This window comes from Phragmites australis, chromosome 20 (assembly GCF_958298935.1).
Source record: "Phragmites australis chromosome 20, lpPhrAust1.1, whole genome shotgun sequence".
Classification (NCBI taxonomy): domain Eukaryota; kingdom Viridiplantae; phylum Streptophyta; class Magnoliopsida; order Poales; family Poaceae; genus Phragmites; species Phragmites australis.
In genome coordinates, this window is record NC_084940.1 from 727,510 (window position 1) to 750,153 (window position 22,644).

At 45.3% G+C, this 22,644-nt stretch overlaps 4 protein-coding genes across 5 annotated transcripts; 3 read left to right on the forward strand and 1 right to left on the reverse strand.

The window, feature by feature from the left end:
• Positions 1-278: 278 nt before the first annotated feature.
• On the reverse strand, positions 279-5,171 carry LOC133901357 (protein PHOX1-like). 2 transcript variants are annotated; one of them, XM_062342709.1, is made up of 4 exons: positions 2,579-5,171; positions 1,883-2,095; positions 1,116-1,722; positions 279-638 (listed from the first exon to the last, which is right to left on the reverse strand). In XM_062342709.1, the coding sequence occupies exons 1-2, from the start codon at positions 4,506-4,508 to the stop codon at positions 1,947-1,949; spliced, it is 2,079 nt and encodes a 692-aa protein (XP_062198693.1). In that variant the 5' UTR covers positions 4,509-5,171; the 3' UTR covers positions 279-638; positions 1,116-1,722; positions 1,883-1,946. The 2 variants fall into 2 exon arrangements, with proteins under 2 accessions (XP_062198693.1, XP_062198691.1); XM_062342707.1 differs by lacking the exon at positions 1,116-1,722.
• A 7,745-nt stretch (positions 5,172-12,916) lies between these two features.
• On the forward strand, positions 12,917-14,086 carry LOC133902287 (aspartic proteinase nepenthesin-2-like). The gene has a single exon (XM_062343893.1). The coding sequence runs from the start codon at positions 12,917-12,919 to the stop codon at positions 14,084-14,086; it is 1,170 nt and encodes a 389-aa protein (XP_062199877.1).
• A 468-nt stretch (positions 14,087-14,554) lies between these two features.
• Positions 14,555-17,715, forward strand: LOC133901756 (signal peptidase complex subunit 3B-like). The gene is made up of 6 exons (XM_062343233.1): positions 14,555-14,811; positions 14,981-15,028; positions 15,140-15,202; positions 15,668-15,721; positions 16,683-16,769; positions 17,336-17,715. Exons 1-6 carry the CDS (start codon positions 14,686-14,688, stop codon positions 17,459-17,461), a joined length of 504 nt encoding a protein of 167 aa, XP_062199217.1. The 5' UTR covers positions 14,555-14,685; the 3' UTR covers positions 17,462-17,715.
• Positions 17,716-17,838: 123 nt separating this feature from the next.
• LOC133901757 (uncharacterized) lies at positions 17,839-19,010 on the forward strand. The gene is made up of 2 exons (XM_062343235.1): positions 17,839-18,222; positions 18,879-19,010. The coding sequence occupies exons 1-2, from the start codon at positions 17,889-17,891 to the stop codon at positions 18,920-18,922; spliced, it is 378 nt and encodes a 125-aa protein (XP_062199219.1). The 5' UTR covers positions 17,839-17,888; the 3' UTR covers positions 18,923-19,010.
• Positions 19,011-22,644: the final 3,634 nt, after the last annotated feature.

The following is a 22,644-nucleotide window of genomic DNA, read 5'->3' on the forward strand; positions in this document are numbered from 1 at the left end:
CCTAATAATCACGATTGTTTTTGCAAGAATTATTAGGTGTACATATATACATCCATGTCCCTATACTGGGCCCACCCCTGTTCACGAGTTGCTCCACATATCTATCCGCTGAAACAAATTTCTATTTCTTGAAGCATTGAGACATATGTTCCATGAGATTCCCGACGGAACAAGGAAAAAATTGAAGGATTCAAAATTTTGAAGTGAGATGCCCTGTTCTCGTTATATTCCTGATGGAACAAGCAAAAAATAAAAAAGGTTCAACTGAAACAACCATCACCCACAATGCTATTTTTTTGTCTTTACTTTCTTTCAAATTTTAACGACAGCAAATTCTTAATGTAACTGTATTACAAGCCTAAATGAGTTTGCACATTGGCAAAGCAGACAAAATATTAGAAAACAAAAGAGGACGCCACCAATCCCATCCTCCAACAATGGGCTGTCACAGACATATGCAGCTCTGTTTCAATAATAAAGCACAGCTTTCTGTGCATTACAAAGCAAATCAGACCAAAACAAGAACTAAGACGGCCACCAGCCTTGTGCAAAGAATAGGCTTGTATGAATAGCTTCACAACCGGGAAGCAGATTCTTTGACGTATAAAAAATGCAACAAAACAAATCCAGCAACTGACCTGCAGAGAGACATCAAGAAGCAAAATTCACTAAGGGCAGGGCTTCGGAGGATAAAAGGACAATCTTGATCAAACCATAAAATAAATTAACTTTATAAATTTAAACATAGTAATGATAACCTGACTAATTTGGATCACAAGGAAGTAACTCAAAGTATTTCGTAGGGACACATCATCTTGTAATGCAGCACTCATGGGCTCATGGAATAAACAATGACTTTTGTGGTTTGGTACTAAAAAGTACAAGAGAAAGGAACCACAAAGTATTTCGTAGGGACACATCATCTTGTAATGCAGCACTCATGGGCTCATGGAATAAACAATGACTTTTGTGGTCTGGTACTAAAAAGTACAGGAGAAAGGAACCTCAAATTGGCCCTGACCTAGAGACTATGTGTAAACCGCTAAACCCATAACCTTTGAAGGCAAACTGAACTGATTGATATAAATGGTGCTTAAATTTACTTAAAAGACCACCTTAAAAGAAATTTTATTTCCGGAGCTTAGACCATCTTCAACCATATTTACTTCATTTCGTTTCCTTCCCGATTCCCCTCCTATTCCCATTCCTTTTATTTTTTCTCATCTCCAACAGTTTCCCTTCGAAAGAAATCGTGAAGGAAAATGAGAGATAATCCCGTCCTGAAGGGAATGACCTTGTGAATCCCTTCGTGACGAGAACCGTAAAGGGAAACCGTTGGAACGCTGAAGAGATTCTGGATCCTGATGGGAAACCGTTGGAGATAGTCTTACACCAGAGTTAAAACTAGTAGTGCCTACTGCCTAGGTCGAAGTCCCTCAAGCGGAACATGAAAAAATGTACAACTGGTTTAGTATTCCCACAAAAATATGCTACCGTCAAACTCTACAATAGCAACAACCCTGTCCATCTAACTTGATGACAGAAGTTGAAAATGCACCAAATTTGTGGTGAGGACTCAAGAATCCTAGTGCTTGACTGGATTATAAAACAATTGTTGGAAAAAACGCAACAAACTTGTGACTCAACAATCAAATCACCACCACAACTATCTTCAAAGCAAAGTACATCAACTGTCCTCCAAACCACATGTCACAGTAAGATCTGTAGTCCCAAATAGGCAAATATTTAACGTCAGTAAATGCAAGGATGCAGGCAAAGGAAAAGAGCAATGAATATCATAAGTGCAAATGAATATCCTGTGTGCATATGAAATAAGCCTCATCTATTGGAAGAAAGATAAACATACAGTTATTATACTCACCTAAAAGAGAAAATTGCCGCTGATTAAAGAAAAAGCCCAGAATCTCACAGCAACTTCATGCGTACTATACATGTTCCAGTGCAGTATGCAATTGTGGAACTCTCCGCCTAAACAATGGCTCAAGGCGGAAGGATGGAAGACTGCGCAGCCACCGTTTAATGTCGTACATTTCATTCCAGGCTTGCACAATTTCATCAATCTTGAAGCCCAAACCTACGAAGCAAATGGGATAATCATAGAAACTAGTTCTCCAATGTTTTTCAGAATTCAAGGATAACTTTGAAAATAAGAGGAAATATTCGGTATAGTATACAATGCAAATTTCAGCATTAGCAGATCATAGCCTCACAGTACTAATGCCAAAAATGCACATTATGAGACTCACCCACTAGCAGTTAATGAATTTGCTACATAATAATTCAATTTTCTTTCGCGCGAATGGTATCAGAAATGGTCTAAAAGTACAGAAAAGTTCAAAAGATATAATATTAATAATAATACTAGGTGAACGACCCAAAAGTCAAGTTCCAATAATCAATTTAACAAACTCAGTGTGTCAACTATAAAGGGTTCACACAGCAAATGGTAATCAGCACAATTTAATGAACACTTTGCATAACTCCTGCATAATCAGTAAAATCAACAGTGTAGTTCTCTCATGGCAAAAATATATAAAGAGGTGTAAATTTATCTTACCATCTTGGGCAGTTTCATTTGCACAGTGGTTTTTTACCAACACAGCAATATCTGTAGCCAAAGCTCCCCCAAGTTTAAACTTTTCGATAGCTGCCGTCAGACAATCCTCCCACATTGGAAGACCTAATTTAAATTCCACAACTGAGCGCTCATAAAGGAGCATACCCCACAAAATGTTTATCTGAGACCTCAAATTGGAAGCTTGTTCAGCTGCGTCATCAGTGGATACATCTTTGATATACTCCTCCAAACCCATCTTCTCTAGCACAACATTCTCCTGGTTAGGTTTGGACCGATTCTTCAGGCGCTGTTCTTCCATTTCCTCCCACATTTCTGTACCCTTCTTAATGTTATCCTCGGCTTTATTGAAGAGCTCCAAGACTTCAGACGAAGGCCACGTGTCCAAATCCACATTACTACCAATTGCATAGTACCATGACAATTTTGCTTGCTCAAACTGCTGATGCGCAAGTGCAAGGAAACCTTCAAAAAAGTCCGGTTTGGCCTTCATGGCTTCTTCATATCTCTTTCCAGCCGTATTGTACTCTTCCCTTGCCCACTTATACGCCTCCTTCACTCGCTCAAGCACCAATTCCCTTGGGGAGTCTCCTGACAATAACAACCTTTTCCTGGCCCGAGACATATGAACATTACCCCAGTGGAAAAATGCAAGCGCTGCCATCTCCTGAAAGTTGCCCTCAGCAAGTTGAAACACCTCCTGGGCTTCCTCAGTGGTAATAGTGTCCTCAATGGCCTCGGAGTAGAGCTTCATACTGACCTCATGGAGATCCAAATATTCATCGGAGCTGACCCCAACATGGTTCTTGAAAAGCCAGGCAAATTGCACAATCCAATCATCAATGCAAGTCACCGTACTTCTTTCCTCATCCTGCCTATTGCTTCTGATACTTCCATTATCCGAAGCGCTGTTCACATTTCTCTCCAATGGCCCACTATTGGCGTCATCTACATAAGGTTCATGCTCCGGATTGGCCTCGGTGACATAGAGCCGAAGAGAGCTCCCTGGCTCAGCCAACTCTTCAGCCCATTTCAGCTCATCCTGGTTGGTGATTGTCACAAGATCACCCTCCTTGTCCTTGTATTTGACAAGAACAGCCTTCAGCCCAGGCAACTTGCTTCTTACGGCTTCGCGCAGCTGTGCCATGCTGCAGCTTGCCGGCACCTGAGCCCACCTGATGTCTTCACCGAACACAAGTTTCACCTGCCTCGGTGGTTCCTCCACCTCCTTGACAGCTTCCGCTGCCTTCTGCTCCTCCACCTCCTCCACAGCAGCCGCCGCCGCCTTGGCGGCCGCCTTCCGTCCCTTCTTCTTGCGCGGCTTCTGCTTGGGCGCAGCGGCTACCACCTCTTCCGGCGTGGGCATGGCCTCCTTGTCGTCCAACACAATCCCCTTCTCCTCCATTGCCTTCTTTACCCTATCAGCCACATCCAGCGCGGTGAGGTTATTGGGCTCCAAGGCGAGCACCTTGTTGACGTCCCTGCAGGCGAGGTCGAGCCTCCCAAGAGCCTCGAAGCAGCGCGCCCGCTTGAGCAGCGCCTTGGTGTACTTGGGGGATGCCTCGAGCGCGACGTTGCACTCGTTGATGGCACGGTAGTAGTCGGGTGGGCTCATCTGCATGTAGCAGGCGGCGATGTTGCTGTGGAGGTAGGCGACGTCAGGGTGCGCCCGAGGGAGCAGCTTGATGGCCTTGTCGTAGTTGAGCAGTGCGCGGTCGTAGTCCCGGCGCTGGAAGAGCTTGTTGCCCTCCTCCTTGTGCTCTTGCGCCATGTCCGTGAAGAGGGTCTCGTCGCCGTCTAGGACCTTAGAGCCCGACCGCTCCAGCACCGCCGGATTGCCCCTGTGCTCGCCGGACTTGCCGCCGCCACCGGCGTCAGAACACCTCTTCTTCTTCAGCGACGGCTTGCCCATCTCGCTTCCTTCTCCGGCAACAAATCTTGAACCGAAAATTTCTCCTTTCCCCCCCTCTAACAATCACCGCAGGCCGCCTCGAATCGACGGAACCGAGGAGAAATTCAATAAAAATCCCACCTTTCTCCCAGCAAATCCTCACAAACCAACCAATTCAAAGCAAGACTTTCTCGTCTCAGAATCCAAGAAGAACGAAATCCCCAAGAAGGCCGGAGAGGGAGACGAAGAAGAAACTCAACTCCCCAAGTCAAAGCTGCGAAGGACAGAACGGAAACCAACAAAACAAAGGAAGACGCGGTCGGAGCAGGGAATCTCGCGTTGGGAATTGTTGCGACGCGTGGAACGGAATAAACGAACAAACTGCTACTGCTTATTTTCTCTTCCTGTACGCAAGGCGAAATGAACAGAAAGACCACAATAATCTGTAGCTAAGCTTAAGCTTCTGATCTAATCCTTTTCTTCGGTGGCGCGGCGTGGAGCAGGTGTTAAAGAAAAGAAATAAGAATGGAGGGTGTGGTTGGTTTGCGGAAACGGCTGCGGGAAATACGGCACCGGGTCGGCGTCGGCGGGCGGGCGGCGCGTGTGGTGACAGCGGAGACGGGGGGCGCCGCCTGCCGGCCGGTCGATGCCCATGCGCTGGAGCGGATGGTGCGTGTGGAAGCGACGGTGGTTGTCGCCGATTATTATATGCCCAGATGGCGTCATTTTTTTTTCACGAAATGGGCCAGAAAGGCCCACCGGTGCCACCGAGTCCGGCGGCCTAGAAGCAGGCACGAGGAGTACACACGCATCGACCGGCCTAGATGACGTCATGGCTAGGTATATACTCGCTTTATCCCATCATTAGCCTCAGTGTTTCAATAAAATGTAAAAAAAAAAATACACGTAGAGCCACATGGGTCAATAACATATATATCAAGATGACAAATATTCAAAATACAGTTAAATTATGACATACTAGCAATTTTCTGACCACCTAACTACCAAATTAGATTAGGGCTTTCTCATCGACAACTCTTGCTTTCATCGTCCATCACAGGCCGGGCTGCCTAGGCCCACCACTCCATGCAGCCGCAAGGTGGCCTGGCATTAGCTCAGCCCATGAGGGCCCATATGTTAGAATGGGCTAAAATTCAAAATTAGACAATATACGCGATTGTATTGGCTGAAATAGACAACATATCGTCATATTTACAATTTTAGCATCCGTATACGGCACATTATTTACCGAAAACTGACTTTCAGTATACCATACGCCGAAAAAACGTAGACCCGGCTAGATTCGGCACACGATATGCCGAATATGGCATGGTATCCCATATTCGGCACCTCATATGCCGAAAATTAGGTGTATTCAGCACATGAGGTGCCGAATATGGCCTGTATTGACTGTCGTACAATTACATCCTGCTTTTATCGTGCCGTCGTCCTGCTTTTCAGCGAGGTGTGATGCCTGGTTCGCGTAGAAGGCGACGAAGATCAGCGAACCTAAGGGGTACAAGGGCGCCCTCTACTATTTAACCATAAAATGACAAGGCTGATGAGGACTATGATTTCATGTCACTAATGCCTTGACGTTCCAGCAGCAATACATGAAAAGGTTCAAAGAGCACTACAAGATAATGTCCACACACCACATTGATATGGCGTACGACCAACAAGAAAATAGGACGTGTTCCTACCATAATAGTTCAAGATGACGACGAGGACAACAATTTAATGGCACAACAACCCCTCTCTCCAAGACCTCCATCTCCAGAGGATCCTGAAGATTATGGTGGATTTGCTTCTACCCATCCTCACAACTTCCAATCACCACATCAACGACGGCAACCATCTTACCCTGATAACATAGACTGGCAAAACTATTATTCTTTCATTAGTTTATGTCGCTACTTTCCACCGCCATTTTGAGATGATCTAGGTAATCAACAGCTATGCACTATGCATCTTAAGATCAATGATACAAAGGGGAATGTTACCACTACTACATTTTAAATTATGCATATTCAAACATGACTAAGTGTTAAGGCTGCTCACAGACTTTGAGAATACATGGTGAATTAGAAATTTTGAAATGTATATTTAAATTAGCAAATAATTTCTAATTTTGTTGATAGTTGGCAATTGCTAACATTAACGTGCTTAGGCTCAAACCATGACATATGTTTTGACTCGACCTTTAGACAAAAAGTGACTAGAGTTTTAAATATAAAATGACAACACCTCTATTCTAACTCTATCTTTAGACACGGAGTGACCATATAACATAGCCTCAAATATAAAATGACAACACATCTCTTTCTGTCTCTGTCGGTGGACGTTACATGACGCAGCCGGTCCCGGCATAAAATAACAAACACGAAGTGTTACGTGACGCAACACTTCCCAGCATAAAATGACAGCATCAAAGTACCCATAGCTGGTACATGCCATATTCGGCATGCGTCACACTTCCCGGCATAAAATGACAGCATCAAAGTACCCACAGCCGGTATAGGTCATATTCGGCACACAAGGTGCCGAATATGGCACCTCACATGCCGAATCACCTGATTTTCGGCATATGATGTGTCAAATATGGGCTACAATTATAGGACCCCTGTTACTGGGATCTCCTGTGCCTCTAGTATTAGTCCTTGATTACGTAATTGATACGCACAATATAACAGTTGTAGTATCACAGTCAAACTTCGTATATAAATAGTAAGGTTCTGGGTAAAAAAGCTTACAATCCATACTAAATATTACAAGTCTGGCCTAGCGGCCAGCAAAACACACAAAAGAAGCAAAATGCCAAGCCAGAAGTAGCGAGGGTGCGAATGCGACTTCAGAGACTATTCTTCATCCCCGGCTTCACCTGTGGCGAAGTCGACATCGGGATCTTCATCTGAATGACAGCAAGAGTGAGTACGGAAGGTACTCAGCAAGTTCTATGCTACTTCAAGGTGTTGATAGATACATAAAGGGTTATTCAAGGATAAGCTTTACGGTTTAGATTTAAACGTAAAGTAGCTTATACAGATTACTAATTGTTTCAACTACGATCAACTTCAAAACATTTTAGCTAGTTCAAAAATCCGCAACGATCTGTATCTGGGGTTTCTCGGTCTTGGGAGGGGTTATACCTCACTCCATAGTCCCTTTTATCATTTCTGGTGTACCTCTAGTACCACACAACTTCTGACGGAGTGAGCTAGGAATCTCATCACGCATACATCTAGTCCACACACTCACTCATCAAAACTCACGCACCCGGAGTCTATTCAATCGTGACCGTGCCTTCGTATGTCCATGACCGTGGACACGGCTATTCGAATAGATTTACACTCTGCAGAGATTGTACAACTTTACCCATGTGATATGTTCAGCCTCCAACCGTTGCAAACGGAAGAGCGAATCATACCGAGACTCTCCAAACACCTTTCCTACCGGGCTTTTTCACGAGACACGCCAAGTCCTAGAGCTGCATGTTCCGAAGGCCAGCATCCCTTTTTAAGCCTAACCCGGTCCTTGAAACCTCCAAACAGCGGGGCAGATGGACCCTTGGCTACTCATTGCTCTCAGCCTCCTGGTATAATGCCCAACTCAGTCCAGTGAAAGAAGGTCAAGTACTGCCCATACAGGATGCATGGTTGCACGGGGGTGACTAAGCATGACGACGTAAGGCTCGGTCCTTATGCGGCCTGGCTAGGTATCTTCATGGGCAATGAATACCATCATATAACTCAAGCCCCCAAAAGGATCCTCCCTAGAGGACCACTCTACCTGCTCGCGCCAAAACGGTTTTCACCCATTTTTACACATTACCCTCCATATCCCACACGACATCAAGGATTTCACACCCATCAAGGAATTCACAACCATCGAAGATTCATGGTATATGAGTTGTCATTGATAACAATAAATCTTGTCTTCGATGAGAGGTGTTTTAAAAGCGACATCTTCGAGGAGACGTATTCAATCCTAAGCATGCTAGAAATCAATACATCGTCTGATGTTAATATAGATAACGACAAGTAATTCTTGGGTGATATGTATTTTGGATGATAATATTCAAGACATGACATGTGTTTGATATGATTAACTATTGCAAGTAGTTTGTAAAAGCGTAATACATAGCACATGCGATGATAAGTTTGGTTTTAGTTGATCATGTATATTATTTAAAAATATAGGTTCAATATGATCAAGAAGATAGGATTTGTCTTCTCTGGAATTTTCTTCGAAGTCTTGATTGTAATCGAGATCCTCCTCGCTCTTGATGCTTCATGCGCAGCACTCGCAGAACTCTGGTTGCCCTGAAATCCCGACTACGATCAATAACGGTGATACTAAAGAAGAATCAATTAACACCAAATGAAAAGCCAATTGAGCTCTAATGGATACCATAACATGATAGACAAGTATATCTCGATTTTAGATGAATTTTGGCGAAAGAATAGCCAAAATCAGAGCCAGAACAGAGAAGTTATGGCTCCCGGAAGATTTAATCAGAATTTAAATCGGGAAATTAAGAAATAGCATTGTTCATGGGTGGGGCCCACTGAATAGTAATCTGGCCCCACATGAACAGTGACTGGCGGGACCCACATGAACAGTACGGGTTTGGGCTGAATGGGTTTGGATGGGTCAAATCCGGGCCTAAATGGGCCGGGTTTGGGTTTGGACGGGCCAGTCTGCACAGTGCTTGGCCCACAGTGTGCAGGCTCGCTCGGGTTTTGGGCTGGCTGGTTAACAGGCCACGAAGGTAGGCCGGCCCACTAAGTGGCCCATCTGGCGCCTGGGTCGGCGAGGCTGGCCATTGGGCCGAGCCAGGCTTAGCCATGGCCCGAGGACGATTTCCACGCGGGCGCGGGTGACGGCGAAGGGGGGGGGGGCGGAGTCGGCCGGCGGTGAGGGATTTCGGCGGGGCATCGCCGGGGTTTGGTTTTCGCCGAAGCTTCACGACGACGAGCGGACGCCAGCCTTCTACGTGATATGGTGAACTCGGCAGGGAGCATCTCGATGGCGGCTGACGACGAGAACGACACCAGATCGCCGTCGGAGAGGAGATAGCGGCACGACGCAATTGGACAACACCTCCCCTGCACGGGAAGGGGCCAATCCTACAAAGAAAAGAGGTTGCAGTGCCTCTAAGCATTACAGCACGATGGCCGGACCACAATACCAAGCAGAAACACGCTTGGCGGCAGGCGCAAGCACAACGGTGGAAGCTATGCACGGCGTCACGCGGCAAAAAGCTAAGGGAGAGCACGGGGACGCCTACTTGCTATCTAGGAGGGGGTGCTAGGGGATTGGGGTGCTCATCGTGCTCAGAAATGATGAGAAGCGGGTCGACGGCTGGCGACTCGTCGAAGAGGTGGCGGCGGCACTACTCGGCTATGGGCGCGGACGGGCTCCTGTCAGGCTCCCGGAGATTGGACGGCGGCACAAGGACGATGAAGGCTCCCCGGTGCTCTCTGGCAGCACGTCTACAACGGATAGGAGACGAAGAGGTCGTAGCGGCGACAATGGCGAGGCGAATGGAGAGAGAGAGAGAGAGAGAGAGAGAGAGAGAGAGAGAGAGAGAGAGAGAGAGAGAGAGAGAGAGAGAGAGAGAGAGAGAGACACGTGCCTACTATTTATAGAGAGGGAGAGGAAGTACGGAGGCGGTGCGTGCGGGCTGGCGTCGCGGGGACGTTGGTGGCGAGGTGGAGGCCGACGCCCACCTTTTTCTTCGAGGCATGGGTCGACTATGCCGGCCAAGCATGGGCGGGTTGCGGAAGTCGTGCGTGTAGGGTATGGGAGGAGAGAGAGAGAGAGCTAAAGAGAGAGAGCAAGGAAGTGGAGGCTGGTTGGCGCGCGCGTGGGATATTTCCGAAGGGACGACGACCGGCGAAGTCGTCGTCGCATTGGAAGGGAGAAGGAAGGAGAGGGAGAAGGAGTGAGCCGGTGGATGGGTGACGCGTGGATGGCGCAGCGAGGGCAGGGCGTGGGCGAGTGCTGGCGTGCGCGTGAGCGTGCGGCTGGGCCGGCAGCGCTGTGGCGTGGGCCGAGTGCTGGCGTGCGCAAGTGAACGGGCCGGCAGTGTGGGAGAAGAGGGGGAGGGGGGAAGGGGAGAAGGACTAGACCATCTCGGTGGGCCGGGAAAGTGAGAAGAAATGGAATTCGGCCCGAGAAGAGGAAAAAGAATAATTGGGATAAGAATAAGTTTTAAATCCAAATTGAGGTATTTGAATTTGGATTTGATTTTGAATTTAGATCAACTTTATTTAGAATATCTGATCTTTGGATCTCAAGACCTTTTGGAGATGATTTGAATCCAAGAATTTAAATTCGGATTAGATTTGAGCTAAACCGAATTTAAGAGTAGGTTTTGAATTTGAGAGACATTCCAATTCAAATCACCACACAAAGAACCATAAAAATCTCAACCAAAATATATGAACCATCCTAATGTAGAAATTATTTTAGAATTGACTCTTGTGCTATTTAGAACACTTATTTAACTTAGCATATCTAATGTACATGAAGGTATATATATACATCCACAGACTTGTCTTCTTAACTTTAATTATATTAATTAACCCTAAATTTTTTTAATTTATAACTAAATTTGCAAGTAAATAAACATGTTCAACTCAAGATGTTACAACCGTGCTATATTCGGCACCTTATATGCTAAATATAGCAGAATTCACGTTTTTTCGACGTACGGTATATCGAAAGTTAGTTTTCGATAAATAAGGTACCAAATATGAATGCTAAAATTATAAATATAATAATATATTATCTATTTTGATAAATATAATCGTATATGTTATTTACGTTATAACGTGGTGTATGGTCGGCCCGATAACATCGGTGGGACGTGGGCCTTCTCCTAGCGTGATAAACTGCCTCAGTATCAGTTCATCATTCCTAAAGAAAGAAGTATCAGTTCATCAGCGCTTGTCTGCATAGTCGATCGCCCATCTGTTCAAGTAATCCTGTGATTGTACTTATCCTGTAAAGGGAAAATTGTTCATTTCTTTTCAATTACAAGGACCACGTACTCGCACCATTACACACTTATCGTTGAGTGTGTCCCTATCACAAGCTAAATAAGACCTCTAGGAAGGAAAAATCGTTTCCGTGGCTTTGTCACTTGATCTGACCTCGAATTGTTTAAGTGATTAAAGGCTTGAAAACAGGGCATTTTTCAACAGAAACAGCTGCGATGATATATTGAGATGTACGTTATGACTCATTAGCACATGTACATGCATCTGATCTCTCTCAAATATTTAGACAACGTCACTACAGGAGAACTAGCTTGAGGCGGCAAATTTTTTCTTTAATATGGGCGTTTTTTTCTCTTATCTTTAGGCAATTCTAGACAGGGGTGGAGCTTCGTGGTGAACAAGGCAGGCCATGGCCCCTCTGACTCAACAGTTTTTTTGCATTTTGTATTTTATTTTAAGCTTAATCTGTCAATTTTCTTGAGTTCACCCCTGCCGCCCAGGTAGCTTCACCGGCTCCTGTTGACATTCTGCCCAAGCTCCCACTGATCCTAAAGTCATTTTCTATTCAGGCATCATCGCTACACGAGAACTAGCTTGTAGAAGCAACTATTTTATATAATAAGGACGGTTTTTTTATTGTCTCTAGACCATTCTAGAATCATTTTTCAAAATGTCACTTAAATGCCTTAACTCTTGAGTAGTTTATAATATGCCTGAAACTTCTAAAGTAGTGCCTCTACATAAAAAGCAGCAAATAATGTCTATTGGATACAATTAATTTCAAAATGTCACAAAAATATCTCTACTTTATTTTTGTATTCACAATTTAATAAATGCCTCGAAGAGTGTCTCTACAGTCCATTTTTGCTGATAATATCTCAAATAGTGTCTCTACGTTTGAGACACTTCTAATGTGCCAATAGAAATGTCTCTATTAGAAAATACCCATAGAATAGTGACGTGCGCAGTAGACTTTACAATCAATGACGGTGAAAATAGTCTATGATGAGCTACGCCGATTGTGGTCGAGTACATGAAATTCATCCTAATCTAGACGGGTTGATCCGTATCTTTACCCCACTGAAAATTTGAAGTGTGGCGCCAGCAGATTTCTATCTCCGTGTGGTTTAACAGCGGCACTTGGTTTATGTCTAGCTCGAAAAGAATAGAATGAGTGATCAGGGCACTTGGTTTATGCAACATGATGCACGCATGATTTTGGCAGGAGTTTAATATATACGCTGCTTTCTTTTTGACAATAAAAAAATAAACAAGCGCATGTGAGGCGATATACGGACCAGATTTCTATAAATAGTAGCAAAAATTGTACCGGCGGATATCATCTGCCATAGCTGCACTTTCATTAGTCTGGTGTAATATATATATTCCACATCGATCGATCTTGCAGAGTCAAGTAGGGCGATGGCACTTAGGCTGAGCCTCCTCCTCCTCCTTGCCATCCTACCTTGTATTGTTCATCCTATCTCTGCAGCCGCCAATGGTAGAGCCCTTGCCGAGTCAGTAGATGCAGCGTTCTGGCTGTACGAAGCGTGGCCCCGTTCTCAAAAGCCGGCGCGGGCGCGGGCGCCAAACGGTTTTGCTCATCACCTGCGTCTGGGCATGGGCACACCGCCCCTGAACAGCACTTTCGTATTTGACACCGTCGGCGCGCTCCCCTGGGCGCAGTGCCAGCCCTGCGTGCACTGCCTCCCCCAGGAGGGCGCCATCTACAACCCTCTGAAATCCACGTCCTTCGTGAACCTGACCTGCCCATCCGCCGGCGGCACCGGTTGCCCCTACAACTTCAGCTACGGCGGCGACGCGTTCACCTCCGGCTACTTGGCCACCGAGACCTTAACCGTCTTTGGCCGCAGCTTCAAGAACATTACCTTCGGATGCGGCACGCTCAACCAGGGCTACTACGACAACGTGGCCGGCGCCTTGGGCCTCGGCCGCGGCAACTTGTCCGTCCCGAACCAGCTGGGTGTGGACACGTTCGGGTATTGTTTCGCTCCGCGGGCCACCTTCTTCTTCTTCGGCTCCCCTCCCCAGCTGGTCCCCAACACCATCGCAGCGACCACTCCCATCGTCGAAAACCCCGCGTTGCCCTCCGGGTACTTCGTCAGGCTCGTCAGCGTAACGGTGGGCCCGACAAGCATCGACGTTCCGGCGGCGAGCGACCTGCTCATCGACAGCAAGTCGCCCTTCACCTTCCTCGAGCCGGCGACGTACGCGCTGGTGAGGGAGGCCTTGGTCGCCCAGCTCAAGCCGCTGAAGGAAGCCAGCAGCGCGGCCTGTGGGGCGGTCGGCCTCGACCTGTGCTTCGAGGCGGACAACAGCACGAATGCCACGCCGCCGGAGGTGACGCTGCGGTTCGACGGCGATGCGAACCTGATGGTCTCGGAGTACCTGGTGGAGATGTCGTCGCGTCGCTTGCTCTGCCTCGCGATGCTCCCGTCGTCCAAGGGGAGCTTCCCCGTTCTGGGCAGGAGGGTGCTGATGGGCACGCCAGTGATCTACGACCTTGCCAAGAACGTGATCTCGTTCCAGCCGGTCGACTGTGCCACCTTCGGTGCCACCTTCGCCCGGTAACTTCCATGCTGCGCTGCAGTGCTGGTTTGTATTTACGTGCATGTATGTATGTGTTTCACATTCCGTCAGGAAAAAAGCACGTGCGTACATGTTTCACGATGTTACATAGTGTATATAGTGTGTATATGTTTCACGATGTTACGTAGTGGGTATGTTTCACGATGTACATAGTATGTATATGTTTTACGATGTCAGGCGAGTATAACCTATGTTTAATTTTGTAATAATGGATGGTCGAGTGTACGTCGGAATAAAGATATTACTTTATTAAAAAAATGCGAGCGCGAAAATGCTGGGCCCTTGATGTCTGTCTAGCCCATGAGCCGGCCCATGATATCATGGGCTGGCCTGGCCTGGCCCACACCATATCGGACTTTTTCCGTCCCCATGACGTGCTGCAGCCAATCAGCTCCTGCCACGTCATGTCGTCCCATCACGGGGACTCGGCATGACTTTACTGCTCTCTTCCACGGAAATAATCTCGCCAAAATCCGGAAAAGAAATAAAAGAAAGAAGAAACTGAACTGAAGTCGCCGGCGCCGCCGCGGCAGCAGGAGGAGCAGCAGCAGCAGAGCTCGGCGGCGCAAAGGCGCGGCAAGATGCATTCGTTCGGGCACCGGGCGAACGCGGTGGCGACGTTCGCGGTGACGATACTGGCCGCGATGTGCTTCGCCGCCTCCTTCTCCGACAACTTCAACTCCCCCTACCCCACCGCCGCCGTCAAGGTGCCGCCCCTCTCCTCTCCCCAGGGTTGTCTCAACTACGAGCGGCCTTATTAGCCGTAATTTGTCCCCACGAGCGTGGGCACCTCGATCTGCCTGTAGACTCTAGCTGATAGGCTCGTCCGAGTTCATCTGTTGTGCTGATACGATCCGCGTCGTTTGAACTGCGCAGATCTTGAACATAAACTGGTTCCAGAAGGAGGCCAACGGCAACGACGAGGTGATCTCCTTGCCCCTTTGCCTCGTTCAGATTGGTCAAAACCAGCATGAGATTCCTTCGGAGAGAGATATGCCATGAATTTTACAATCGGCATTTCTGCTGTTCTGTCAGGTTAGCATGACGCTGAACATTTCGGCCGACCTTTCGTCTTTGTTCACGTGGAACACAAAACAGGTAATGTGTATTTCTGGTACTGTATTCCCTTTCCCCTCGGTATTCACTGATACTTCGTTATTACGAAATCTTATCCTACTAGAAAAGCATGGTGCTAAGCAAGATAGTGATAGAAGGAACTACTTTTTTTTTTTAACCATATGAAACATAGGGTGTACTGGAAAACTGAAAAGAAAGGTGAACCCTTCACACCACATAGGAAGTGCTAGCTCTTTAGTGTCTGAAATGAAATGAGAATTTGTGCCTTTATGTTGGGCACTGTAATTTATAGTGATTCTTGGATGTCACGAATGATCCTATGAAAAGTAGGACAGATTTCTTGTCCATGGATTTGGGTGTAGTTTTGTGATGCTTCTTTGCTGCTGAAGTTCTAAGTCGCCCGATCTTCTAATCTGGTCTAAGCAAAATTTATGAAGGTTGCCCTGCTTCCAGACACTGAATTTTACTTACCTTGGATGATTGTAGGTGTTTGTTTTTGTGGCAGCTGAGTATGAAACTCCACAGAACGCACTGAATCAAGTAAGTTCATCAACTATTATTCTTGTGTTGATACTCTAGTATCCAAATCATCACTTTCTGTATCGGAGACTGAGGGAGAGTATAAAATTTGATGCATTACACCTTTAATTTTCAATTTTAAGGTTGCATACTGAATCATAGTGCCTCTAGGCCCTCCAACAGAACTAAGAGACTTTTGCTTCCGCTTCCAGCACTGCTATATTGTTTTCCCTAGTTCCTCTCATGATCCTTTGGGCCAGTATGGGTGCTTTTGTGATTACCAGAAGCCTTCAACAGCTGGGCATTAGGTTTCTGCTGGTGACAGTACACAGTAGTGCAGCTTCAGGCAACTGTTACATATTTGTTGCTTGCAGTAATGGAGTCGCATATATGTATATTACTTTCTTTTTAGTTTGGTCTTCATCGCTCATGGGGATCTGTGGCATAACCTCCTTTACTTGTTTATCGGTTTTGGTAACTGAATCACTTTATTGTAGGGTATCTTTTCTAAGCCACAAAATTTAACCTATACTTCCGTTTGACTTTTGCTTGCATTGTTTATTGGTCGTATACGCTAGATGAACTATAATTAAAGCATATATTTGTAGAAAGAAACCCAAGTTGGCCAAGTTAATTGATACATTTGCATTAGAAGCCTGCTGATCTAAACATGGTCAAAATCGACATCAATACTCAATAAACATTTCTAGCTTGGTGTTGACTGGCCCAGAATAGTGTTTATCTTTTGGACAGACAGTCTGCTGGATGTTAGCTCGATCATATAGACCAGGTGTTGGTTTTTCCATATTTTGGGTGGGTGTAGTTTCTGTGATACATCTTATGACTTCATGGAGGCTTGTTAAACCATTATGGTGTCAATTCCTATCATACGATATCATTTTCCTTGCCTGCTCCACTCTGTTATAATTCAGGTTTTCTTCTTATAATTTCAATATAAGTGGATGTATTTTGCTTGTCGCAGGTTTCCCTTTGGGATGGAATTATACCATCAAAGGAGCATGCCAAGTTTTTGATCCATACCACAAACAAGTACAGATATATTGATCAGGCAAGCACATTACTTAGATCCGATGCTAATTTAGGGTATTTATGATATTTTGTCACATGCATTTTGGTATGATTATTCTGATATCTGAATGAATGATTTTTTTCCCCTTTTCTGCGTATGGTATTTGAGATAGGGTATACTCATCTATAATCGGTCCTGGCTCCTGAGCCATGTGAATTATTTTACATTTTACCTGTTTACATGGCTGTCAACTCACTAAATTCTGAATCCTTGTAGACTCTAGTTTTCATATACAGTGCTTGAGATAGAGTAGGGTGGTTGGTCCTGAACTCACACCCATGTCCAACTGACCATCTTTTGGTCTTCACTTCTTAATTTCTGGATAGCTATGTCAGTACAGATTGACCATTGCTGGTGTAATCTACATCCAATCTTTAAGTCGATACCAAATTCTTCTATTTTTGTTATCCGATAACTATGTTATACTTTGTTGAGTGCGTACTTGTATATCGCAACTGTCTATTCAGTTATTTTGTTCTGCGACACATCATTCTTCAGAAATTGCATTGCATGTTTGATTTATGTCCCCTTTTATCTCATTTCAGGGAAGCAATCTAAAAGGCAAGGATTTCAACCTAACAATGCATTGGCATATTATGCCAAAGACTGGCAAGATGTTTGCAGATAAGATAGTCATGACAGGTTATCGGCTTCCTGAGCAGTACAGATAGTCAGATAGATCATGGGCAGCAGCTTGATGGTCGCTGTGCTATGCAATGGTCATTACTGGGAGCAGAGACCTGCAAGAAGTTTAGTAGCAGTGACATAGCTGATACTGAGCTTTTTGTTCTAATCTTAGCCGAATATGTAATCTTATGAGCTTGTACTTTAGCTGAAACCAGGCGAAACAAAGTTACACTTTGAGGAGATATGCATTTTTCAACCTTGATTCGTCCGTTTAAAGTTGATACTGAACTTGACGAAAGCTTCATTCTAGAGCCGTAGGGCTGAATCGGTGGATTGCGAAGCCACTGATGCTCCGTTTGAAACACGATTTTTTTTCCTGATTCCTGCTGGATTTGAGTTATTTCTTGCGAAATTCCTTCATTCCAAACATGGCTGAATCTTGTTTGCGTAGTCTAATTCAGTGGATGCATAATGTTGTCAGGTTTTCCTACAAGGAAAAAAACATGGTCCGTCCGCAATATGAAGATTATACGTGCTTATTGGAATCGGAAAAGAGAAAGGGTAGGTGCTGGAGGAAACATGCAACGCAAGCGAGCACACATGGTGGTAAGCAGCCGGCGATCGTCGCAGGTGGCCGGAGCAGGACGGCGCCTGCGCGCGTGGCGGAGGGAGATGGGGGTTGCGGGCTCATGCCTCCTGGGCACGCCGCGGAGAGTTTGGTTATGCGACATCGGCCGCGGCTTGCCTGCCAGTGGCGTGCGACGGTTCGGCATGACCGGCGGCGACCGCGAGGCCGTCAATCAAGGTGACTGCGCTCAACTCCATGCAGATTTAGGTATGCTTGTGGTCGTAGCTATGCTCTTACCGGAGCCATGCCGGAGGCGAGCGATACCAGCAATACGCCATGCCATGGCATGTAGCGCACGCGTGCTCACAGTCGGTTCGTGGAAATGCCTTCAAAGATGTTTCAATCTATGTAGTTTCAGTGTCTCAGCAACCGATGCTGCTGGGGCTGTAGCTCATCATCTAGGTTACTGCAACAGCATGTCAGCTTAGTCCTTAGCAGCCAGAGCCCCAGATACTTCTAGAGACCTTAACTTGATTTACCAACAACCTTTCTGCAATTTGTCAAGAGTTAGTCAGTGAGGTACTGCTAGCAGTAGTGGGTGGATCCAGAGCTACCAAGTAAAGGCTCACTCTCTTCTTCTTCCTCTTTTATACTAAAAAAATTGAAGGGTGGGTCCGCCCCAGCGCTGCCCAATCAGCTGCTTGTTTGTTTGTTCCCTACCTCGTGGACAATGAGTTACTGGTCCTGGCGGAGTCTATCATTTGTGGACTATAAACAGACCATTACGTAGGATAGTTGGAAAAGACAGGCTCACAAAGACTTTGGTGTATAGCTATCAGCCTATCCTTCCAGTTTTTTTTTTTTGTTTAATAAACTCATGTTCTTACTTGCAGACAGCTTAGACCAAAATTCCCCAACATGGAAGCTGCAGCTCTAACGTTTGGCAACTCATGTCATCTCTTTCTTGATCAACAAAGCCTTTGCATGCCTGGACAAGCACCTCAAGGCCGAGGACATGCGGCTTGTGAAGGGAAGGATGGAGAGCAAGAATGATCACTAAAGATGGCCAAATGGGCCAATCGGGCCGGCCCGGCACGGGCCCATCTCGGCACGGCCCGAAATCGGCACGGCCCGATTGGCCCATTTACTGTTACGGGCCGTGCCATGCCGGCCCGCGTGCCGAGCCGTCGGCCCACGGCACGGCCCAACTGTCACCGTGCCGTGTCGGGCCGGCCCACGGCACGGTCGGCACGATGGGCCCGTTCGGCACGGTGGAGGCACGATAGGCCCGTTTGGCACAACGGGCCCGATCGGCACGGTGGAGGCACGACGGGCCAGGTCGGCACGGGAAGGCACGACGGGCCCGGCCGGCACGGGAAGGCACGACGGGACCGGCCGGCACGGGAAGGCACGACGGGCCCGGCCGGCACGGTGGAGGCACGTTGGGCCCGTCAGCACTCAAAAAAATAGAAAAAAATCAAAAATAATAGCTAAAAAAATCCAAAAAACAATAAAAAATATGGAAAATAAATACATAACATCTTTATTGATTGGTTGCCTCGTTAAAAACCTTTCTACTAGAAGGAAAAAAGAGTACAACCAATGATTATGCTCCGAAAATTACATGGTTTCATTAGAAACCCCAGAATTTTGCTTGCAATTTTTCATATGCTTCCTCAAGTGTCCCGTTCCATGTGAAGATCTGGCACCTATTTCTATACTGCATATATTACACTTAGCAAATCTTACCTGTTCCCCGTTAATTTCTTTGAAGACCTTTTCAAAATGTTGCCACACTTGGGACCATGCACCTGAGTTCTCGGCGCCTTGATCCATGAATTGAAATATGGAATTAGTTTCTTGATGTGAAGTGAATACTGAATACTTGGCTAGCAAATAGGAAAAGAGAGATGGGTGGGCAGGGTGGAGTTTGAGATGGAGTAGATGGTATTTATAGGGATGAGAGGAGAGGTAGGTGGGGGTGGGGCCGCGGGGGGTATTTTAAAAAAATAAACAAAAAACATGAATAAAAAAACTTAGAAATAATAGGGGCACATGATTAATTCTAAAAATGAGCTTTATTGATAGGTTGCCTCATTAAAAACCTTTCTAGCAAAGGAAAAAAGAGTACAACATAGCTCAGAAAATTTAAAATTACACGTTCTCATCAGCATCTAGATACAAATTTTGGAATGATTCTTCAAGCTCAGTATTTTCTGCAGTGTGTTGCATTCGTGCTTCAGCTTGTTCCCAATCCTTTACTATGGTGAGTATTTCAACCATCTCACTTGACAGATTTGTTCTTCTCTCTTCGATTATCCTTCCTGTAAGACTGAAGGCAGCCTCAGAAGAAACTGTAGATACAGGAACCGTTAACAAATCTCGCGCTAACAGTGAAAGGACTGGATAATTCGTCTTGTGCTCATGCCACCATTGCAGTATGTTGAAGTTTTCTTGTTCGTGGCTGATAACGTCACTGTCGATGAAGGTAGTTAGCTCCCCTCCGGATGTTGGAATTCCGGTGCCCGTAGACGATCGTGACGAAGAGTCTGAACTTCTTGATGAAGAACCTGCACCAAATATTTTCCCCCACGTTGTCGTCTTCTTACTTGTTGTGGGTGCTAGTGGAGGTCGTTGCAGGCGAACTCCGCCATACTTTGTTTCATATTTACTATAAACTTCGAATAACTTAGAACGAACATTAGTATAATAATTAGAATAATCATGGCCAAGAGCATCACCTAGAATTGCGAGAACTCTACAGAAAGCTGCAATTTTAGCTCTAGGATCTAAAATAAAGGCAAAAGCGTATAACAAAGGAATTTCTTTCCAATACTTTAAGAATTTAGATTTCATAGGAACTACACAGTCTCTTAAAAGATTGTCATTTTCATAGTTGTTTAAATGAGTAGCAATTTCAACAATATTATGCACTACTAAACAAGATGTTGGATAATAAACTCCTGATAAACTCACAGTTGAATCATAAAAAAATTCAAGAAACTCCAGTATCCTTTCAGCAACATACCAATGCGCTTCCGTGAGTAAAGTTTGACCCCCATGCTGATGGTAATGTGTATGAATAAACACACCAAATGTGCTCTTATATGGTATAATATTTTTAAGCATCAAGAAAGTAGAGTTCCATCTCACCGGCATGTCCAGAGCAAACTTACGTGGACGCACACCCATTGCAACACAATACTGTTTATATGCTGCAATTCGTTGGTTAGAAGAGTTCACAAAAGATATTGCAGTACGAAAATCTTCTAAGTATCGCGATAACCTCTTCAAACCGGATTTTACTATAAGATTGATAATATGACAAGCACAACGTTGATGTAACAAGAAAGATTCAGCATAAGTACTAAACAACGGAGTAAGAATATTCATTGCTCTAGAATTTGCACCGGTATTATCTAAAGTGATAGAAAATATTTTATTCGTGAGGCCAAAGTCTGCAACTACTTGAGATATTTTTTCAGCAATATTTTCACCGGTATGCGCGTTGTCAATCAAGCGAAAACCTATTATTCTCTTTTCTAATTCCCAATCATTATTAACAAAATGAGCAACCACACTAAGATAATCCTCTCTAGCCCTACCTGCCCATATGTCCGAGGTCAAAGCAACTGAAAATGTACATGTTTGCAACATTTCTTTAAGTTTGCTACGACACGTATTGTAGTATTTTACCATATCCCTACTAGTTGTCTGTCTAGAAACATGCGTGAACCTAGGATTATGAGCTTGCTTAATGTAATCTTCAAATGCAGCAGACTCACCGATATTGAGTGGTAGATCCGCTCTTGCAATGAAGCGACATAGCTCTTTTCGAGCATTGGCAGAGTCGTACTCCCAATGATGAACAGAGCCGTCGGGGTTGTACTGCAACACCGTCTGCTTCATGGCTGCTCCACTCTTTCTCTTGCAACTTATGGCGTGCCTCTTCAAGTGCCCCGTTCCACCCGAGGGCTTTGCAGATAATTCATTTTTACAAATATAACACTTAGCATACCTGACACTTACCCCATCTTCCTCTTTGTAGATCCTTTCAAAGTCTTGCCAAACTTCGGAAGTACCGGCTCTTGATCTTTTAGACCCGCTGCTTGCTAATGTGTGCGCACTTGTAGAGCCTGACGATGGCACTCCTGCTGCATCACCTGGATCTGGATGTGAACCAACCGGAGGTTCACCGTCGGGTCCATCATCACCTGCAGCACTAGTATCAAAGGGGCCGTAGTCCCCTGTGAGTCCTTGGAGAAAAAAAATCATGATCTATGGATGTATCATGATCACCGGCATCCATGATCAATGTCGAATGACACTACAAAAATTGCAAATATTCAAAGTTAGAAATAATCAAATAATAAAATAAGACTCAACAACGATGCAAAAAAATCACCAAGATTTCTTCAACTTCAAGATAGCAAATCAGCAGGATGACGATTTTGGAATTGCTCGGATTTTTTTGCAACAATTCAAACTAATTTTGCCAAATTATCGCTAATTCTCACGAACTTTGAGACAAGAATGAGAGGAGGAAACAAGAGAGAAAATGGTGTTGCTGGTGTGGAATGGAAGGGCAAGGTGCTCCTCTATTTATAGGTGAAAAATGGTGATTTTTGCAATTTTTTTCGAATTTTTTGGAGCTCAAAC

What these genes read in the sequence shown, in the direction of transcription:
- LOC133901357 (XM_062342707.1), bottom strand. Translation starts at nt 4,508, where the DNA reads ATGGGCAAGCCGTCGCTGAAGAAGAAGAGGTGTTCTGACGCCGGTGGC. An exon ending in AAATGAAACTGCCCAAGATG is followed by an intron (nt 2,096 to 2,578) that starts GTAAGATAAATT and finishes TTTGCTTCGTAG; the next exon opens with GTTTGGGCTTCAAGATTGAT.
- LOC133902287 (XM_062343893.1), top strand. Translation starts at nt 12,917, where the DNA reads ATGGCACTTAGGCTGAGCCTCCTCCTCCTCCTTGCCATCCTACCTTGT.
- LOC133901756 (XM_062343233.1), top strand. Translation starts at nt 14,686, where the DNA reads ATGCATTCGTTCGGGCACCGGGCGAACGCGGTGGCGACGTTCGCGGTG. An exon ending in AGGCCAACGGCAACGACGAG is followed by an intron (nt 15,029 to 15,139) that starts GTGATCTCCTTG and finishes CTGTTCTGTCAG; the next exon opens with GTTAGCATGACGCTGAACAT. An exon ending in AGTACAGATATATTGATCAG is followed by an intron (nt 16,770 to 17,335) that starts GCAAGCACATTA and finishes ATCTCATTTCAG; the next exon opens with GGAAGCAATCTAAAAGGCAA.
- LOC133901757 (XM_062343235.1), top strand. Translation starts at nt 17,889, where the DNA reads ATGTTGTCAGGTTTTCCTACAAGGAAAAAAACATGGTCCGTCCGCAAT. An exon ending in CCGCGAGGCCGTCAATCAAG is followed by an intron (nt 18,223 to 18,878) that starts GTGACTGCGCTC and finishes TCTTACTTGCAG; the next exon opens with ACAGCTTAGACCAAAATTCC.